Below are 17,925 nucleotides of genomic sequence, written 5' to 3'. Positions count from 1 at the left end.
CTCAAGACAGAATGTATGAATGGGTGGTGACTGAAAAAGTTTGTGGAAGTCGAGTTGTGTGATTCAAATTCTCCAAGGGAAATTATTTTTGACTGTTACTTCAAATCTCTGGCCATTCTCCAACCCCTTAAGAGCGAGTCACTTTCGTGCAACTTAACCCAAGTAACACAGATTGCTACTCATTTCGTGCCTCACCAAAGCAATTCCATTTGTACATCTTTGCTGGGGTAGAGGGCAGAAACCACAGAAGGGGTTCATGAGAAGGAAAATATCCGCCTTTGGAAGGAAGTGAGTGTTTAGGGGAATGAACAATACTCGAACCAAAAGGAAGGCCACGGGACCTCATTTGGGACTACCTGATGCAGGGAAGCAGGTGATCGAACTCTTTCCCACTGCCATTTGCTGCTATGAATGATCGATTTTACTCAAACGTTCCATTTATAGGTAGCTCTGAGAATTTCATCAAAGAACAGCATTCTGGACGTTATTTTAGTTTTTTCTGTCAATGCAATTTAAATGACCGCTGAAAAGGGTCTCTCGCTTTCTTGACAACAGACACTTGTAGACTAGACAAAATGCAATATTAAAGAACCTGGCATGATATACCACTAGCAGATCTTGCACGTTGCAGGATTTATTTTTAAACGAAGAAACCAGCATTTTTGAAAATCAAAACAAGCAGAAGGTATGGATATGAATATAGAGACTTAGACTTAATACAGCACTTAGAAGGTTCACGGGAAATATTTACATACAATGGAATGTGTAATTTTTGTTTAAAAAATGTAAACAAAAGCCTATTTTTGACAATCTTTGCTAACACTGAAAGCATGCAGAAAGTAAATGTGCAACAGGAAACTTGTGCTCAAATCTCAACTTCCAGCCTTGTACAAATCGTGTGATCCAAGGCAAATCGCTTGGAATTCACCATGTATCAGTTCACTTAACCAAATAATTTCAGAGAAAATTGAAGTAATTAGCACCTCTCTGGGTAACTCATGTCACACATCAGGACATGGGGTAATTCTTTAATTTTTCACGTTTGAAAAAATATTACATCCAATATATATCACTTGAAGGACTAATATCTTCCTATTAATGAACCACTTTAAAGCCGAAAACATTGTTTTCCATTTTAAAGAGTATTTATCATATTGTTCATGAATTTCTCTCTGATACACATGCTGAACCATATGGCTGGGCACGTGCTATGCCTATTATAGGCAAGACTGCCCACTAGCTCGTCCTTGGCTTGGCTCCCTCTTCGAATGCTCAGCAATAAAGGCTTTACTGCTAAGCAGGAAGATGAGAACAGCTGTTCTAATTGGGAGTCTATGTTGCTGCCATGAAGTCGCTGTAGACTGTAGCCAGTGCAATACAATTTTCCCAGCAGAGGACATTAAATGTGCAAATCGTGAAATGCTGTTTTAGTACAGTATAAAAAAGGAAATACACAATCAGCACAAGACTTACTGTAAGTTTTATGGCTTTCTCTGGGGCAACCCCTAAAAGCTGTGGTAGAAGACCTAAAAGAGAAAAAAAGAAAGAAAAAATCGTAATACGAACTAGCAAACCATCAGCTAGAAGCAAGGATCACCAACCAAAAAAGCAGGTCACATTTTCTGCAATTTCCTACTATTAGATTTAATGAAGGCATTTGAGTTGGAATGTGAGGCATGAATGTGTACCGGCTAAATACAGAGCTAACTTCCGGTCCACAATGTCACTAATTTGTTGGAAAATGCAAGTAGTGGACATAAAAATGTTAGCACCCTATACTTTCTTTGCAGACTGATCAACTGTTAAACATAGGTATTTCAGGGCACAGTTTGAGAAGAAATGTGCATGGAGAAAAGGGTGTGTTTTTCCGAGTTTATCGAGAAATAAAGTTTTGTAGCAATCCTAGGATTAAAAACAGCTGTCCGATACACATATACATAGAATGCAGTTCACATTAAGAGTTCTCTTGTGCAAAATATCCGGCAATGTCTAGGCAGGTAAAACAGGTCGCCATGCTATCAAAACTATTTAGTTCGACAATTATATAAACTGAATAAAAAAAATAAGCAATTCAAATGAGAAAGCATCGGAAAAAATTACAGTAGCTAATTTTAGACAAAGACAAAATATGAATATTCTTCATTTAAAGGTTCTAGCAAACACGATGCTTTAGATAGTACAGAAGACAGATTTTTTTCACCCTCCAAGTCTCTAACGCTGGAAAATAACCCGATCTTAGTGTAAAGCAGAACACATCAGAGATATTGAAAGCCAACCTTCAGTAGTGGATAGAAAAAACGTGGAATCAGAAGGCACATCTTTTACTGAACAACAGCATTAGCTGACAAGTCCCTGTGGAAAAAAGAAAGGGAACAAATCCCAAAAGTATATCATGTTACACAACTACTGGTTCCCTTTCAGCCTAATTTAAAATTTTGTTCAATGGTGACATACTTCCGCCTTTGTACACATACAATGACATTCTGCGATAGCGGCGTTCAAAGGTTTGTCCATCTTTCACTCAGAGATGAAAGCAATCTTCTTCTCACACTTTTCCACAGCTTGTTGTGCACTCAACACAATAAAATCCAACTCCTAATTAAACAATAAAAGCAACTGAAGCCCCTTAAGACATCTTCAAAACCTACCCACTTTGAAAGCTTAAAAACAGAAGGAAGCGTTTGTTCAACCATCAAATATTGTTGGGCAGTTTCAAATACCAAGCCCTCCTCTGCTGATAAAAGAATGTATGCGAAAAGAACAATGAAGTGCTTCAGCAGCACCCTTCATAAGAAATAGTTTTAAATAAATGATACATTTATGATGCAGGAAACGTACAATGGTATGAAACATCAATATTTTTAAAAGGTAGATTATTTGTATGATATCAGAATTCCAATGGCACTCCCCCTCCCTCTCTCCCAACCAAATCTCAGGTGTGCCTATACTGAACATTTACTGTATCATAGAGGTACCTCCTAGACCCCTTTAAAGAGATAAACATTGCATGTTTAGGGGGTTTAGGACTACCAACTGGGGCTGTGTTGGTGTTAAAATATGTATAAAAATTTAAAATAAAGCGTTATGAGAGAGTGTGTCCTGCCTGCATCAGCAGGCAGGCTAAAGCTATTTGAGAAAATAGTGCTCAGAGGATATAATTAAAGCCTACCGACGTGTGGCCATGGGAGGTTACAAACTGAGACAAGGTGGTACTAAGGAGGGACTACTAAGCCTATTGACCAATGAACAGCCACTGTTTACATTGGGCAATGACACAAGCCAATGAAAAATATGGGCGGAGGGTGGGCGGAGCTTCAAGTTCCTACCTGAATACAGCATGCCTCGCAGGGCATGCGCTGCCCGGGTTCGACCGAAAACTGAAGAGAGCACTTCCATTACTGCTCTTTTACAAGAGGCTCACAGGTTAACTTCAACCTAGTCAGTAAAATAAGTGGCGTTTCTCTAAGGGGTTTGCGGTATAGGGGAGAAATGTGGCAGTAAGTAGAGGTCAGATTAGACATACAAAGTTGTATACAATAATGGACGAGTGAGTGGGGTGCCTGACTTGGTAGTACACACACATAACTCAATATAAATATTGTGACAGGGAATGAACTATTTCACTATTTGGAATCTTCTCTGGCACAAATTGAATATTGGACTGGGGTTGCAAATACTCTTAGCCCAACATTAGCAGTCCCGCAGACAGAAAGGAGGCCCTACAAAAAATAGTTGCATTCATGCTGCCTGTTTAAACATATAGACTACAAATAGCAGAGCAAGTCCTCAAACATTAAAAACATAGGTAACAGTTTAAGACAAATTAGTCTAAGAAATAATGGATTCTGTCCAGTCCAACAAACTTGCATATACAGTCTAGATGCTAAAGCAGTTTTTAGAGACCACTGAATTCTGTTAAATAGAATTCCATTCTGCTAATCGGCTACAACTGAATCTGCACCTGGACTGTGGGACCACATGCACATGCACATGCACAATATGTGGAGTGGTGGAGTGGTGTGGCTCACTGGTTAGAGGCGGCAGACCCGGGAGCAGAAGTCAGCCTGGGACCAGGGTTCAATTCCCGACGCGGCAGGGTCATGGACCAGGGTCAGGGGACTCGACAATTCTCGCCTCGGTGCCTACTCTAACCTGGGGTCCCACTCGGCAACTCTGGGCATTAGCTTGCCTAATCTCCACAACGGCCCCATCAACGCCAGGGATGCCTGGCTCCACCTTGGGGATTCCCAGTAGGGACCATCCCACAGGGAAAGCCAGGACGGGTTCCCCAGCGGTATACAGCGCCTGGACGCCCCTTTGCTGGGGCAGGTGTGCGCTTTACAAGTATACGCCATTTAACATTTAACACATTTAACATATGTTATGCAAAGCAAAAATGCAAGCTTTGATACATAAGAAGAAAAAGATGCTGGACTCTGGTAATAATTGTGGTTAAGATATAACATTCTAACAGATTCCTCACCTTATGAATTATCTCACCGGGCTTCAGACTGGACCAGTAAACCTTTCCCCAGCAATGGTTTTCTAGCTCGGCAACATAGCACCACTTGACTTCAGCTGCCATTACGCCTCCAAACATGATGTCATCTGAGTATATTAGGCATAAACTGGTGAACTGGCATCAGCTTTTAATCTAGGCTTATTCTGTGTCCCAGTGAGCATGTGATGAAGGAATCCAAAAACCAGAGACAGCGATAATACTCTGCATAACCAGAAATACCATTACTGGATGTAAGCAACTTTTTCTTCTGAAGGATACACGTTCCAGAAGATTTTCCACCTTGTGAACACATCTCAAAGAAATACCTTCCGAGAGGTGGCAGAGTAGTGGCAATTAATAAAAGAATTTGTATACCACAACTCAGGCACAAGTACCCATCACTGTGTGTTGGGCGCCAAAGGCAGTAGTGTTTGGCAAATGTATGCAAGAATGACTATTTAACCGCCTTGGCAGATGTCAACATCTTTGGCAACTCTATAGTGGATCATGAAGGCAGTCATGGCTGTAGCACAGCACACATGAACGCCCTACAGAAAGGTCTTTACTGGCCAAGGAATAGCAGATTTTGATAAAGAGTATGACCCAGCATCAAGTGCGAAGTTTGGTCACCTCTTTCTCCTTGTTGGCTTCAGCAATGCCTATGAAGAGCCAATCATAAACCCTTTCCTGGCAAACGCAGACACCACATGCCTAGGGTCCAAGGCATATAAAATTCCGAAACCACATAGGGTTAGAAGGGGGGCTGGGTACAAAGGACCAATGTAAATATTAAACTGTAAAGTGTGGGCAGACTGATACAGCCCGAAGTTCTTTGACCCTACACCCCAAACGTATTGCCACCAAAAGAACAGTCATAAGGGTAACTAGAGACATGTGCACCGGCTCAAATGGGGCTACCATCAAGAAAGTTAAAATGAAGTTCAAATCCAAGTGAGGAACAATAAACAGGTGGATTTGGTAGTAGGCTTCTTGGCCACCTAGATGATGTTTGCAATCTCATCAGGAAGACAGAAGGCTCTGATAACTGGCATGGCTCAATCTTGCATGTACAGCCACAGTGTTTGCATACTAAGAATGGAGGACTGGACTACCCTGATGCAAGAGTTGGTCTGCTATGCACCAGAGAGGAATGGGCAGCTTAGTGTTGTGTGGCAACAGATCAGAGTATCAGATCCTTTTGTACCCAGTCATGGGCAATCGGAATCAACAGAGCTCTAGACTCCTGCACCTTTGCAGTAATTTTGATGGATGCAGAATCAGCACACATATCATGTCATCCAGATCGGCACCTCAGCCAGTGAGGAGGGGTCCATGACCATGGTACCTGAGCCTTCGGAGGGATGAAGGGGCAAAACTGCAAAATGTTGAAGGGGTCCATCTAACAGTGCAGTTCTGGATGAAGAGAAGGGGAGCTCTGCGCCTGAGCAGTGAGGCCCTCCTATGCTTGTGCCAGTGGGACCTCAGGTATCACTGAAGGGCCTTTAGGGATTATCACATATGTGGAACCAACAGGATGCACAAGGCCATGAGGTCAAGCAGGTGCAAGATATGTATTACCAAAATCGAAGTCTGAGTCAGAAACCTCAGAATCGTATGAAGGTTAACTTCTGCATTACAAAGAGGTGAAGCTTCCAGACATTACTGATAACACCTAAGCAGAGTAGAGTCCCTGTGTGTCGAAGCTGTTCTCTCCTTGTGCACTCTGCTTTCACTAACCAGTCATCCAATTTTAGAAATAAAGTGACCACTGACTATCACAGTAAAGGTGTCAAAACTGCTATTACTATCATAAGGACGTGTGGAGCAGTTGTCAGCCCAATTGGTAGAACTGTGCTTGATAGAGCTAGGATCCCACATAAACATCATGTAATGTTTGTGGGTTGGAAGAATCTGAAGCTAGGAATTGTTGTCCTGAAAATCCAGGCATGCCAATCAGTCCACCGCATTCAGGGTCAGCAGCATTCCGCTCAGGGACAACATCTTAAACTTGCCCTGCCAAATGAGCAAGTTCAGCAGTTGAAGATCTACATGGATCTCAGACCTCAATCCTTGTTGGTGACCAAGAAGTGAACGTATTAGAATCTGGTGTCCTTTTGTTCCAGATAAACTAGTTCTGTGGACCTTTTGTTCAGCAGGGCAAGGATTTTGATCTCCAGAGTCTCAGGATGCACTAGAGAACATATCCTGGTGAAAGAAGGGCTTTCCAGGGGAAGAAACAGTAAGGGTCTTTGGGGTTTAGGATTAAATGGATGACTTCACATTCCGTCCTGATCGCCACCCAACTAATGGAGAAATTAGAGACACTCCCTACCCCATTGGGAAATGCATTTGAGGGTGCGAGTGGTGCTGTTAGTTTTGTTTACTTGTTCCACTCCTGTCCTGAACAAATGTGCCCTGACAAGATGAGGAGATGGTCTGTGACATGACTGTACAGCTAAAATGTTAGACACCACCTCTGGAGATGGTAAGATGAATTCCAAATCTTCAGCTGCATTAAGCACCTCTGTTGTGAATTAGTAAACTTCCTCTGAAGCAGAGCAAAAAGGAAGAGGATGTCACCCTTCTGGTTAAGAGTTCTGGCCTCTTGCATTTAAAAGTACAGATACAATCCAGCATCAGTATTATACGGGTAAGGAAGTTACTGGCTTTCACAAAATCATTATCTATATAGCCATAATCTTTACCAGGCATTGCAGTAGCGTTGGAGCAAAAAGTCTCTTCCATCAGGACAAATCTAAGCGCCTGGGAGGTGCTCTACCAAGGGAACATTTTTCCATCAACATAAGTATATCATATGATGGCTTTGAGAGCACCGTCAGAGTCAGCCCAGTGGGTGATCCAGCATTAGAGTTGAAGGAAGCTCCAACAGAATCAGAAGACTGCAACTTCTTTTTCAGGACAGAGTGCCAGAAGCGCTGAGCCTTCAACAACGCGCTTCCCTTTGGGGCACTGTTCCAGTAAATGCAGAAGCTAACTTGAACAAATTCAACACAGCAAGTCAGAAATCTTTGCTCTGTGTGGGGTCAGCTGATGTACTGGGAAGATGCAATCTCATGCGCGCCAAACCTGGTATTTGCTCATATGACGATGAAGAGTTTGGTGTTGTAATTTGCTCATATGACGATGAAGAGTTTGGTGTTGTGGATCAGCTTAGGACCATTTCCTCGAGGAAGATAACTTTGCATTCCTATCGTGTTTTTTGTGGTAAGGTCTTTTGGGAGGTTGTTCCCTTACATTATGACATATGTCTGGATGAAGGAGATCGTTTGGTATCTCCTGTAGTAACAAGGTCCACAGCCAGGATGTAGTTTTATGTAGATTTATTAAGTTCAGTTACAGGTAGTTGAATTGTAGAGATGCAGTCCCACCTGGAGCAGACTGCCTGCTGCTTAGCCCATACTCCAACTGTCACACTCAAGCATCCAGGCACCCAAACATTCCATTCAAGACCATCACACCAACGTTCCATGCATCACATTCACACTGGCTGAGCAGCTAGGGAGAAGGTAACAGAAAGTAACCGGATAAATATAATACAGGTTACAAAATCGCACTAAATGACCTTGCTAGAAACAATTTGGCCTCCTTATACCTGATAACCTTCAGGTGAGTGGAGCCACAAGACTCACAGGTCACAGAGCCATGTTATGAACTGAGACAACATGTGTCTTGTGGATCTGAAATGGTTTTTCTTTTTTACTCAACTCTTTTGCATGGTGACAAGCCAGTTCTCTGGGGCCTATCCAACTCAGTGGCACATAGGCAATCTTTCTTGGGTGTACAGCCGCTGTATCTGGAAATGCAGAAATCAGCTACAATTGCAACCCCATTGAAGCAACAAGTAACTCTTCTTTAGGTTTTGACATTCAGGAGGTAGCAACACAAGGGTGGCATAGGGTGCATCAGCTGCACATGCATTGCTTGCAGTCAATAGAATGTCCCTTCATCATCACTGCTTTATGAAAAAAAACAAGATTTCTCTTTAAGCATGCCTAATGACTTAAAATATTTCTTCTGCTACATAGCCTAAGCTAGCCTGTAACTTAGTGATTATCCTGGTTATTGTAACACTTCTTCATGTGCATATGCTTAGACAGCAGTTAAGTTAACCTGTAACTAAACTGCAGTCTAAACATAGGTGAATGAAGGGTTACATTCACAAAGTTAATCCTCATTAAGGTGCAATAGCTTAGGACAAAGCATGCTTGCAAGTGTTCAAGTTATCAAAGTTTGACACCAGACAGCCTTTGTCCTTATTGGTGTAGGGGCGGCAGCAGACACATAGTTTGTAGAGTATGTGGATTACAGTATTAGTGAGATCCACAGTTCTGGCCTTGCAGAAGTATAAACAGAATCAGAGATGTGTTTATGAGACTAAAATTCAGTTAGCAATACACAGATAAGAGGAAAGGTGAGCAGGAAAGGGTTGGGGTCTTTCATACTCAACCATCACTCGAAGAAGCTGCAATACATAAAAGTTAGGGGACAAGGGACATTTATGATCATCAGTCAAAAGAGGTGGTGCTTGAAGATGAGTCACTTTAAGAAATGAGATGTACACAAAAGTTGGTGTACAAGGACCACACCTAGTTTCGGTCCCTTTCAAGAATGATGTGGCAAAGCACGGTTTAGCTACTCGCACTCTCTCATAATTATTGGATTCTGTAAGCCAGCACGCACACTAACTGGCCTCTCAGGACGACAGGGTGCTGGTGTAGATGCTTTTGCTTGAACCGCAGGACAATACAGATCTGCTTCATGAAATGCACAAAGGAGAAAGAGGGTTGGGCTAAGCCACGGTTCACAGCTTCCGGCCTAAGAAGGCTCTGCTTCTCCAAGCTCTTTACAGAAAGATGCTCACACTGAGTTTAATATCTGGCTTAATAGGGCAGTTTTTCTATACACTGGGCAGTTTACTTTAAGAGATCCTTATGCAGTAAAGTTTCTTTTCAGTTTTTAAGGTATCCTCTGATGGAGCATGATGTTTGCGAAATAATCTTGCTCCATCAAGTCTACTCATAAGTGTGTTATTAACAAGACCAATGACTAATAGTGTGAAAATAAATAAAAACAGTAGTGTGCACAAATTTGCAAGAAAGATGGCACATTTGGTAGTTTAAAGGCTCTAATAGTTTGTGTAAAAAAAGGAAAAGATTGAAAACATGACGTTTTATGTGTAAATGAGAAGAGACTTTTTTCACATATGCTATAATTTACATAAGTAGCATAAAAGTGCAAGATAATCGAAACGCATTCAGAAAAGTTTGAGTGAATGTTGTTCCTTCTTTGCTTAATAACATGAGAGCATTAATTGTCATTGACAATATATGAAATAATTATACATACTTTAGTCTAGTTAGGATAATGAAAACGCAAGCAATGATTTTCCTCTACATTTTCTTTGTGAACATTTAACTGAAAGGTGTTTTATTTTCCTAGAGAAAGATGCTTTACAATTTCTCCAGAAGGCCTCAAAACGCTGTAGAGTTATTTTCCTTTTCACTAACATAGGTTCATGACGAATGTATTTGCCCTTCGTTATTTCTAAAAGGTTGATTTAATTGTTTAGTAATGTAAAGCGTATCTACAGAACATCATTTCCATCCGGGGAAAATATTTAGTTTCGAGGATGAACTGTGTTGCCAAAATGTTGCAAGTAGATTTGGAATATGCGAGCGTTGGAAGAATACAATGATTTCCTCCTCTCCCAATGGACGATGACGACAGCTTGCGCTAACAAAGAACTTTAGGATTCTTGGATCTGGAGGAGCGATTTAGGTGCTACACTGACATTTGGTTTCCTCAGGGTAGATTCGCTAAACGACAAGGATAGGGCACTCTTAGACCTACTTCTGACAGCAGCGGTTAAGAGTGTACTGATTAACTGGAAAGACATGCGAAAGGCGTCCTACAAGGGCTGGTTAAACTGGATCTCTAACCTAAGGGGTGTTGACAACACTGCTCTCCAGAACTCACAATGGAAGCCCCCCATCAGACACTGCGGAACAGCCTTGACCTGTACTTCAATTCACATAAACCTCCATAAAGGGTTGACATTTACACAAGTTCGCTACACTATACTTGTAGGCAATGATGACACTATACACTTTAGCCCAATAGATGCATACCGGTGATTGCATTTCTGATGCTACGGTATTCTTATTCTTTCTCCTGCTCAGGATATATGTTGTATTATGTATTTCTGTAGTTTTGAACTTTACTTTATTTTACTTTATTGTACAACAAAGGAGTGTCTAAGGTGGGTCCTATAGCCCTACGACTAAGTTATCAGAGCATATGACATGTAACACGAACTACAATGTATAGATTGTCATATTACCACCTCAAACTGTATTGCGTCCTTATTTTATGCGTCATAGTTGTGGTTTGATTTTCTGGAAACTACCAATAAAAACTTTTGAAATTGAATGGGGTGAGATGACCGATCACCTTATCTTTTTTGTGCAATGAGAATCGAGGATTTTATCAAAATGCAACATAGAGAGCGACGGACTAGCATTTAGAGTATAATTACTAGTATATGAAATTATGTTTTTTTTGCAGTAGCTGTTTTCTACGAGAGGAGAGCTTTGCTGCAGTTTTTCTATGCTACTCTGGCTGGCTGCTGTCTTTGCTATACCTGACTGAGGCTTTCCTGATACTTTGCACTTCATCGGCTGTTGATGTTGCCTTAAGCTATACTTTTTCAGCAGAAAGATTAGCTCTTCCTTCCTATTGCACGTTGTGCATTTGTTCTCTAGGTTCGTATGAAATCAAATTTCATATTGATATTTGCAATGAACTATTGCATTTTGTCTCTCTCTCTCCACTCATGCCCGTGATTGATAATGTGATGATTTCGTTATAAGCTGTATTTATCTTACTTATGATTTTACCTGTAACATTGTTCTAATTAAGATTTTTATAACGTTTTCTATTGTATTCATGTATTGACCAATCACATTCTGAAATATTTAAATAAAAGTGACTTGATAAGTTATCAGAGTTTGTCATTTATTGGTCAGATAATTTGACATATTGCAAATTGTGACTATGATTGTTAGTTAGGTATTTCCTTCAGGATAGGTCCTCATGAAGGGAATATTATCTGTCTTTTCATTACCGAGTCCTTATTAGCTCTATAAAAGGTCCATCGGAGAACGCGATAGATGTACGTTCAGTATAAATGAAATAATAATAATGTTTAAGGTTATAGAAAATTTACACTGCTACCGCTGCATCACCTCCTAAACCTTAAGGTTCCTGACTCTGGTCTGCACTTTCTTCTACAATGGTGGGCAGAAGTCACAGAAGTAAAAGGTGGACACTGGTTATGCTAGAGAGGCTGGTTCAGATCCAGCCCTGGGGACATTTGGCACAATCCAGTGTTGTGTTACCCTGACATTATTAGGATCAAATCTAGTAGATTTTATGAGGCAAAAAAGAAATTGCAATTTTTTTGGGGAAAAAGGAAAATTAGCAAGTGGCTCTTCCTCTGTGTATACTATGCTCAGGTAGGTGTAGTGTTAAAACTCGCATAAAACAATCAATCATATAAAACCAATCAGAAAATCTCTAATCCGCAGGTGATATGCGTCAAGAAATCAGAAGGCACATACTATAGTTATTTTACACTACATGGTTAAATATTATACACCATTTGTCAACACATTGTGTGCAGTTGTTCGACTGCAAATATTAATTTAGTAATGATTATACATATTGAAGGTTAGGCAAGCCCCTCTGATGTTTCATCATATATACCTATCCAATTATTCTAACCTGTAAGTTATAGCGAGTCATCTAACAGCACAGAAATCAGTCTTAATATCCAACCCATGTAAAGCCTCCCGAAGTACCTTAATGTGCCATGAAGCCTGAAGTTTGAACATCGTATTTTAGCATCCCTCTGGCTAGTGTGTCTAACCTTGGCACTTTACTGATACATTATATACGTTTTGTCTACATGATGCTCTATAGACCTAGGAGAGGTCAAGATCATGCTCGGCTCCGAATGTGCTGCACAGGATAGTCAACAATGCTTCTTGTTGAACATATAGTAGTACACAGAAGTTTACTGCTACTTTTCTTCCTTCTTTCTACAACATGGCACATCCACGGTCATTTCTCTTTGTAGCCACATTTTAGCTTTCATATTTGTAAAAATGCATCAGAGAATGGAAATGTCCCTCTCTGGCCTGTTAGAACCAGCCAGAGACACCTGTGCTCGACGTTCCATCCTGCCCACCCCGGTCCAACTCGGTAGTTAGTACCGTTGAGCGGAGGGCGGGCCAGGGAGAGCCAGGTGTTTCCGGCCAACTGGAGCGGTTAGCGTTCTAGCTGACACACGGACGGGCTATTTAGCCCTCTTGTCACTAGGAGCGCGCAGCGGTCGCACGCGGGAGCGCCTGATACAGCGCCTGAGACAAGCCAGAGAGAAGCCCGTCTGCGCCCGTCCGCGACTGGACGGGGCCAGGGGCCATGCCCCCTACATCGGCTCTCATGGCAGACTACGCTAATGTAAGGGTAAGATACTCATCTCATGACCTCATGAGATTGTGGACGCCATCTCATCTGGCTTGTGTAGGAGGGGGAGGATTATCGCCTGAGGGTCCTTTCTCCTGTCGTACATGCCGTTTTCAAGCCCAATTTGATAATCCAAAACGTAATCTATCCGATGGCCCTGTCCTGAAGGGAGCCCCACAATGTTCGCTGATAAGTAGAAATCTCTTGTGTAACATTAGGTCCTTATCTAAGCATTATAGCGAAGTATGGGACCTAATCTCCTCCATGCAACCTGAACTCTGTTACCTAACTGAAACATGGCTAAAACCTCATTCAGTCCCGGCTATCACCTTAGGGATCCCCGAGGGGTACAGAATAGCCAGGTTAGATCGTCCAACTAAAATTGGGGGAGGTATAGCGATTGTATATAAGCACAATCTCTCGATCGCCATTCTAGAAGAAAATAGTACTCCTGAATTAGAGATTTTGGTGTTTAAAGTCGCTATTTCAAATAAAATTAGCTACAAAGGGGCATTAGTTTATCGCCCTCCAGGACCTTATGCCAGTTTTAATATCTCATTGCTGGAGATTTTAGCTAGGCACATTGATAAAGAGAGTGAATTCATACTCCTAGGAGATTTTAACGTTCACAGCGACCTGAAGGAATGTTTGGACTCACTCAAGTGAACTCAGGCCCTACTCACCAGGCAGGACATACCTTGGACCTGATTTTTACAAATAAAGCTAATACCATGACATGTGCCCCGCCTAAACAAGTAAGCTGGACAGACCATTTTGTTATGGAATTCCATACTTCCCATTTTGGCAAAATTCCCGCCCAGGCGCAAGCCCTGCCGAGTAGACGCAGGCAATGGCATAAGATAACTCCGGAAGTTTTTCAGTAACAGTTTATTGAGCCCTCTATTAATCCTTCTGAGGACGTGGATAGGGTTTTAGCCAACTTTAACCAAGCTGTGCTTAAAATGATCGACAATATAGCCCCCATGAAAACATTTAAACCCCGCCAAGCTTGGAAACAGGAAGTATGGTTCTCTGAGCATTTAAGAACACTTAAACAAACAGCCAGAAAGATGGAGAAGCGGTGGAGAATGACCCACTGTGATACAGACAAGACCCACTAGTGGGCAGCTCTTACCACCTACCATAAAGAAATTCGAGGCGCTCGAAAAACGCATATTGAATCTCTACTTTCGGCCGCAGGGAATGCCCCCAGAATTCTTTATCAAACCCTCCAATCATTTGTGAAGCCGGCTGCTTGTGAAACCCCGGAAGTAGCGTCCCAACAATTGTGCAATGAAGTTGCTCATTTTTTTACCAACAAGGTAAATAGGATATACGATGACATCACCAGAGTAAACTTGTCCTCCACAGAAGTAATGGCAACACTCCTGGATGAAGGAAAAGGACCAGGACAAATGACTCTGAACACTTTCCCCCCCATCTCTTTGGTAGAGGTAGAATGTTATCTAGGCCAGATTAAGAGTGGTAGTCCTTTAGATATCATCCCGGCTAGGATTATGCCAGTAGTAGGGAACACTCTGAACCCACAGATTCAAAGCCTGGTTAATCTTTCATTAAAGGAAGGTCAGGTTCCAGGTGAATGGAAGAAGGCACTGGTGAGGCCTATTAGGAAAAACTCTTCCATTCCCTGGACAGACATGTCCAACCTTAGGCCCATATCTCTACTTCCCCTCATGGGGAAGCTTATAGAGAAACATGTCAACAAAAGTGTATCCAACTACATTGAACAGACTGAAAGGCTAGACTGTTCCCAATTTGGCTTTAGACCAAAACATGGCACTGAGTCTGCCTTGTTGTCGGTGACTGATGACCTCCTCATGTACCAGGATAAGGGATATTCCGTCATCCTGGTGCTATTAGATCTGTCGGCAGCGTTCGACGCGATATCTCACAAGATCTTAATCGAACGCTTGACCACGATCGGTATTGAGAGCACAGCCTTAGCCTGGTTAAAAAGTTTTATGTCCAACCGCTCCCAAGCTGTTAGCATGGGCCCATTTAGGTCGGCTGAGACTAAGATCTCCAAGGGGGTGCCACAGGGCTCTTGTTTGAGCCCTATTCTTTTTAATATCTATGTGGCACCCCTAGCCGGAATTCGGAGAGAATTTGGGTTCATCCCCGTCTCCTACGCGGATGATACCCAGCTCTTGTTTCCTTTTAAGAATCTCACCGACGAAGTGAGGATGGCTTTTTCCGAAGGCATGAAAGCGGTGGCTACATGGATGGCACGGAACTATCTCCAATAAAATGTTAACAAGACCGAAATCTTGCTTTTTGGGGAGGCTAAAACCCTGTGGACACCAGATTGGTGGCCATGTGAGCTTGGCCTAATGCCTGAGCCAAAACTGGTTGTAAAAAACCTAGGGGTACGCCTTGATCGCGCACTCTCTTTTAAACAGCATGGCAACTGGGTGGTTGGCCAATGCTTTCATGTCATCGGACTCCTACGGAAAGTTTTCCCAATATTACCTGACTACTAGAAAAACCTTGGTGCAGGCATTGATATTGGGCCGCCTTGATTATTGCAATGGACTGCTGTTATCAGCTAATGAAGGTGTGCTTGCAAAACTTCAGGTGGTACAAAATACTGCGGCGAGGCTAGTACTGAATGCTCCACCTAGAACTCCATCCAAACCCCTTTTAAATAAATTGCATTGGCTCTCAGTCCGTAATAGGATCAATTTTAAGATATGCTGCTTGAGCCACATGAGCCTACATGGAGGAGGCCCTCCTTATTGGAAAAATAAATTCATCCCATACAATCCCACCAGGGCCCTGAGGTCCAGCAATCAACTTTTATTGAGAGTTCCAACGGCAAAGAAGGTTAGACAAGGTGGTAATGCTTTGTCGGTTGTCGGACCCACTTGGTGGAATAGGCTTCCCCTTGATCTCAGGCAATGCCCAGAACACCTAAAGTTCAGGAAAAAGCTTAAAACATTCTTATTTCAGATATAGTCTGTGTTTCCTGGATGACCAATGAATTAAACACCAACATGTTGCACTACTTCTTTTCTCCTCTTTTTTCCTCCTATGCGCAGAGATACTCTATTAGAGTCGATTCTAGCGCGTTATAAATCCATAAATAAATAAATAGAACCAGAGTCTCAGTAAAACACAGCAATACAGCACACATTTTAATAACTACATTACAACATAAGACACTGCAAAGCCGTCTTGTCATTATGGCTCTGCGCTGAATCTGTTAAATTTTTTACTCTGGTGGCCTCATATATACACCACCAGTTTACTCTCATGATGGGCGTCCTCCTATTGAAACTGGAGCCCCCCCTATCTACTATACATCATACCGATGGTGAAAGAAGGGAGAATAACGTCTCTTGCTTACCACCCTGCTGAATTAACCTCGACACCTTGTCTTAGCTCACAGTAGTCCTAGATAGTTTTTTTATTTTAATTTGTTTAGGTAGCACCCTAGTCCCGCTTGAGTGAGCCGAACAAGCAAGCCCGGCATTGATGATCTTACCGTATTTAGTTGAAGAGGGATAACACCTATTATAGGTTTATCATTTGATAAATTGCACTTTTAGTTACTTAATTTGCACGTTCATATTGCTACATTAGTAGAGGTTTGGAGGAATTTGACATAGTAACTGAGTAGCTGCTAAAGACCTTTTCTTATAAAATCTGATAGAAGCACTTTGTATTAGCACATCACATTAACTACCCGTAGTACAGGTAGCATGAGCGAAGAGCGCCTCCCCTTCAAATAAACTGCATCCAGTCTTGCCTGGGCAATATTTGCAAAGTATTTTTAACATCTGATAGAAGCCTTTTATAATACACGTACTTCATTGTCAGTTCACCCAGTCAGCCACACAACGGTTTCATTTTAATTGAGGCGAGCCATTGCCCCCTTTTATAAGCCAAGCCTTACCCAACAGCTCATGAATTGCATATTTGTAACAGGAAGAAATGTAATTTTCTTTCCTTTCTAAATGTCCATCATGCTGACTTCGTGCCAGTTTAATAGCCTGGCTTGAGCAGCTAGCCAATTGAATTAAAAGCCAAATTACCATAGCAAGCCGATACTTCTGCCGTAAAAGCAATAACCGAGTTTGCTGAATGACCTGGTATGTCCTATGAAAATGATTTGATAAAACCTATATAGTAGGATTTAATTTAAATGTTGAATCAACGCATGCTTCACTGCGTGGTCTGCAATCGTAATATCGGTCAGTCCAAAGAAAGGTCTATTTGTACGAGAAAGAGATAGAACTTGATCCCACTTCTGTCAAATGCTTTTAGAAGACTACTTTCTAGTCCTTGCACTTATAATACACAATCGTAATACATTTAAAGCACAACATTGACCATCCAACTCACGAACAATGACCCTGTTAGTGTACAACCAGGCCTGTACTGGATTGAATTGGATTGGATGTGCATTTGTAGAGCGCGAATTGCTGCCGGAAGGCGTCCAAGCGCCAGGAATACCATGGCCCCACACAATGGCCCAGGAGGGGGGAGAAGTGGGAGTTAATTAGACTGGATGAAATAAAAAGGTTTTCAGCTGTTTGCGGAAAGCCGAGAGATTGGGGTTGGCTCTGAGGTGCAGCGGAGGAGCGTTCCAGGCCCTGGCGCCATTATAGGAAAACGTCCTGCCTCCGGATCTGGATCTTTTTATTCTGGGAGCCATTGCACGGAAAGTCTGACTAGAGACTAGAGTCTGACTACAGTACTGTATGTAACTAAGAAATAAATTAAGGGGCTTTGTCACACATGATCAGTTGTTGAGTCGGGTTGAAAACCTGCCCTGAACTCCTGAGCGAACAAACCATAGTGAGTTCATTTTCCTTTTGGATGACCATAGGTCCATAGCATCCATCGGCAGATGA

The 17,925-nt window shown here is 42.0% G+C and overlaps 1 protein-coding gene across 1 annotated transcript in view; it reads right to left on the bottom strand.

Moving 5' to 3' along the window:
* The window catches only part of SLC25A13 (solute carrier family 25 member 13), a 707,445-nt gene that overhangs the window by 257,132 nt on the left and 432,388 nt on the right, over positions 1–17,925 (bottom strand). The window contains exon 12 of the mRNA XM_078663721.1: positions 1,474–1,526. Coding sequence (XP_078519847.1) covers positions 1,474–1,526 — 53 coding nt within the window. The remainder of the gene's footprint in view (positions 1–1,473; positions 1,527–17,925) is intronic.

This window comes from Lissotriton helveticus, chromosome 10 (genome assembly GCF_964261635.1).
Source record: "Lissotriton helveticus chromosome 10, aLisHel1.1, whole genome shotgun sequence".
Classification (NCBI taxonomy): Eukaryota; Metazoa; Chordata; class Amphibia; order Caudata; family Salamandridae; genus Lissotriton; species Lissotriton helveticus.
The sequence above is the reverse complement of the archived record's forward strand: the minus strand, read 5'-3'. Positions and strand labels throughout refer to the sequence as shown.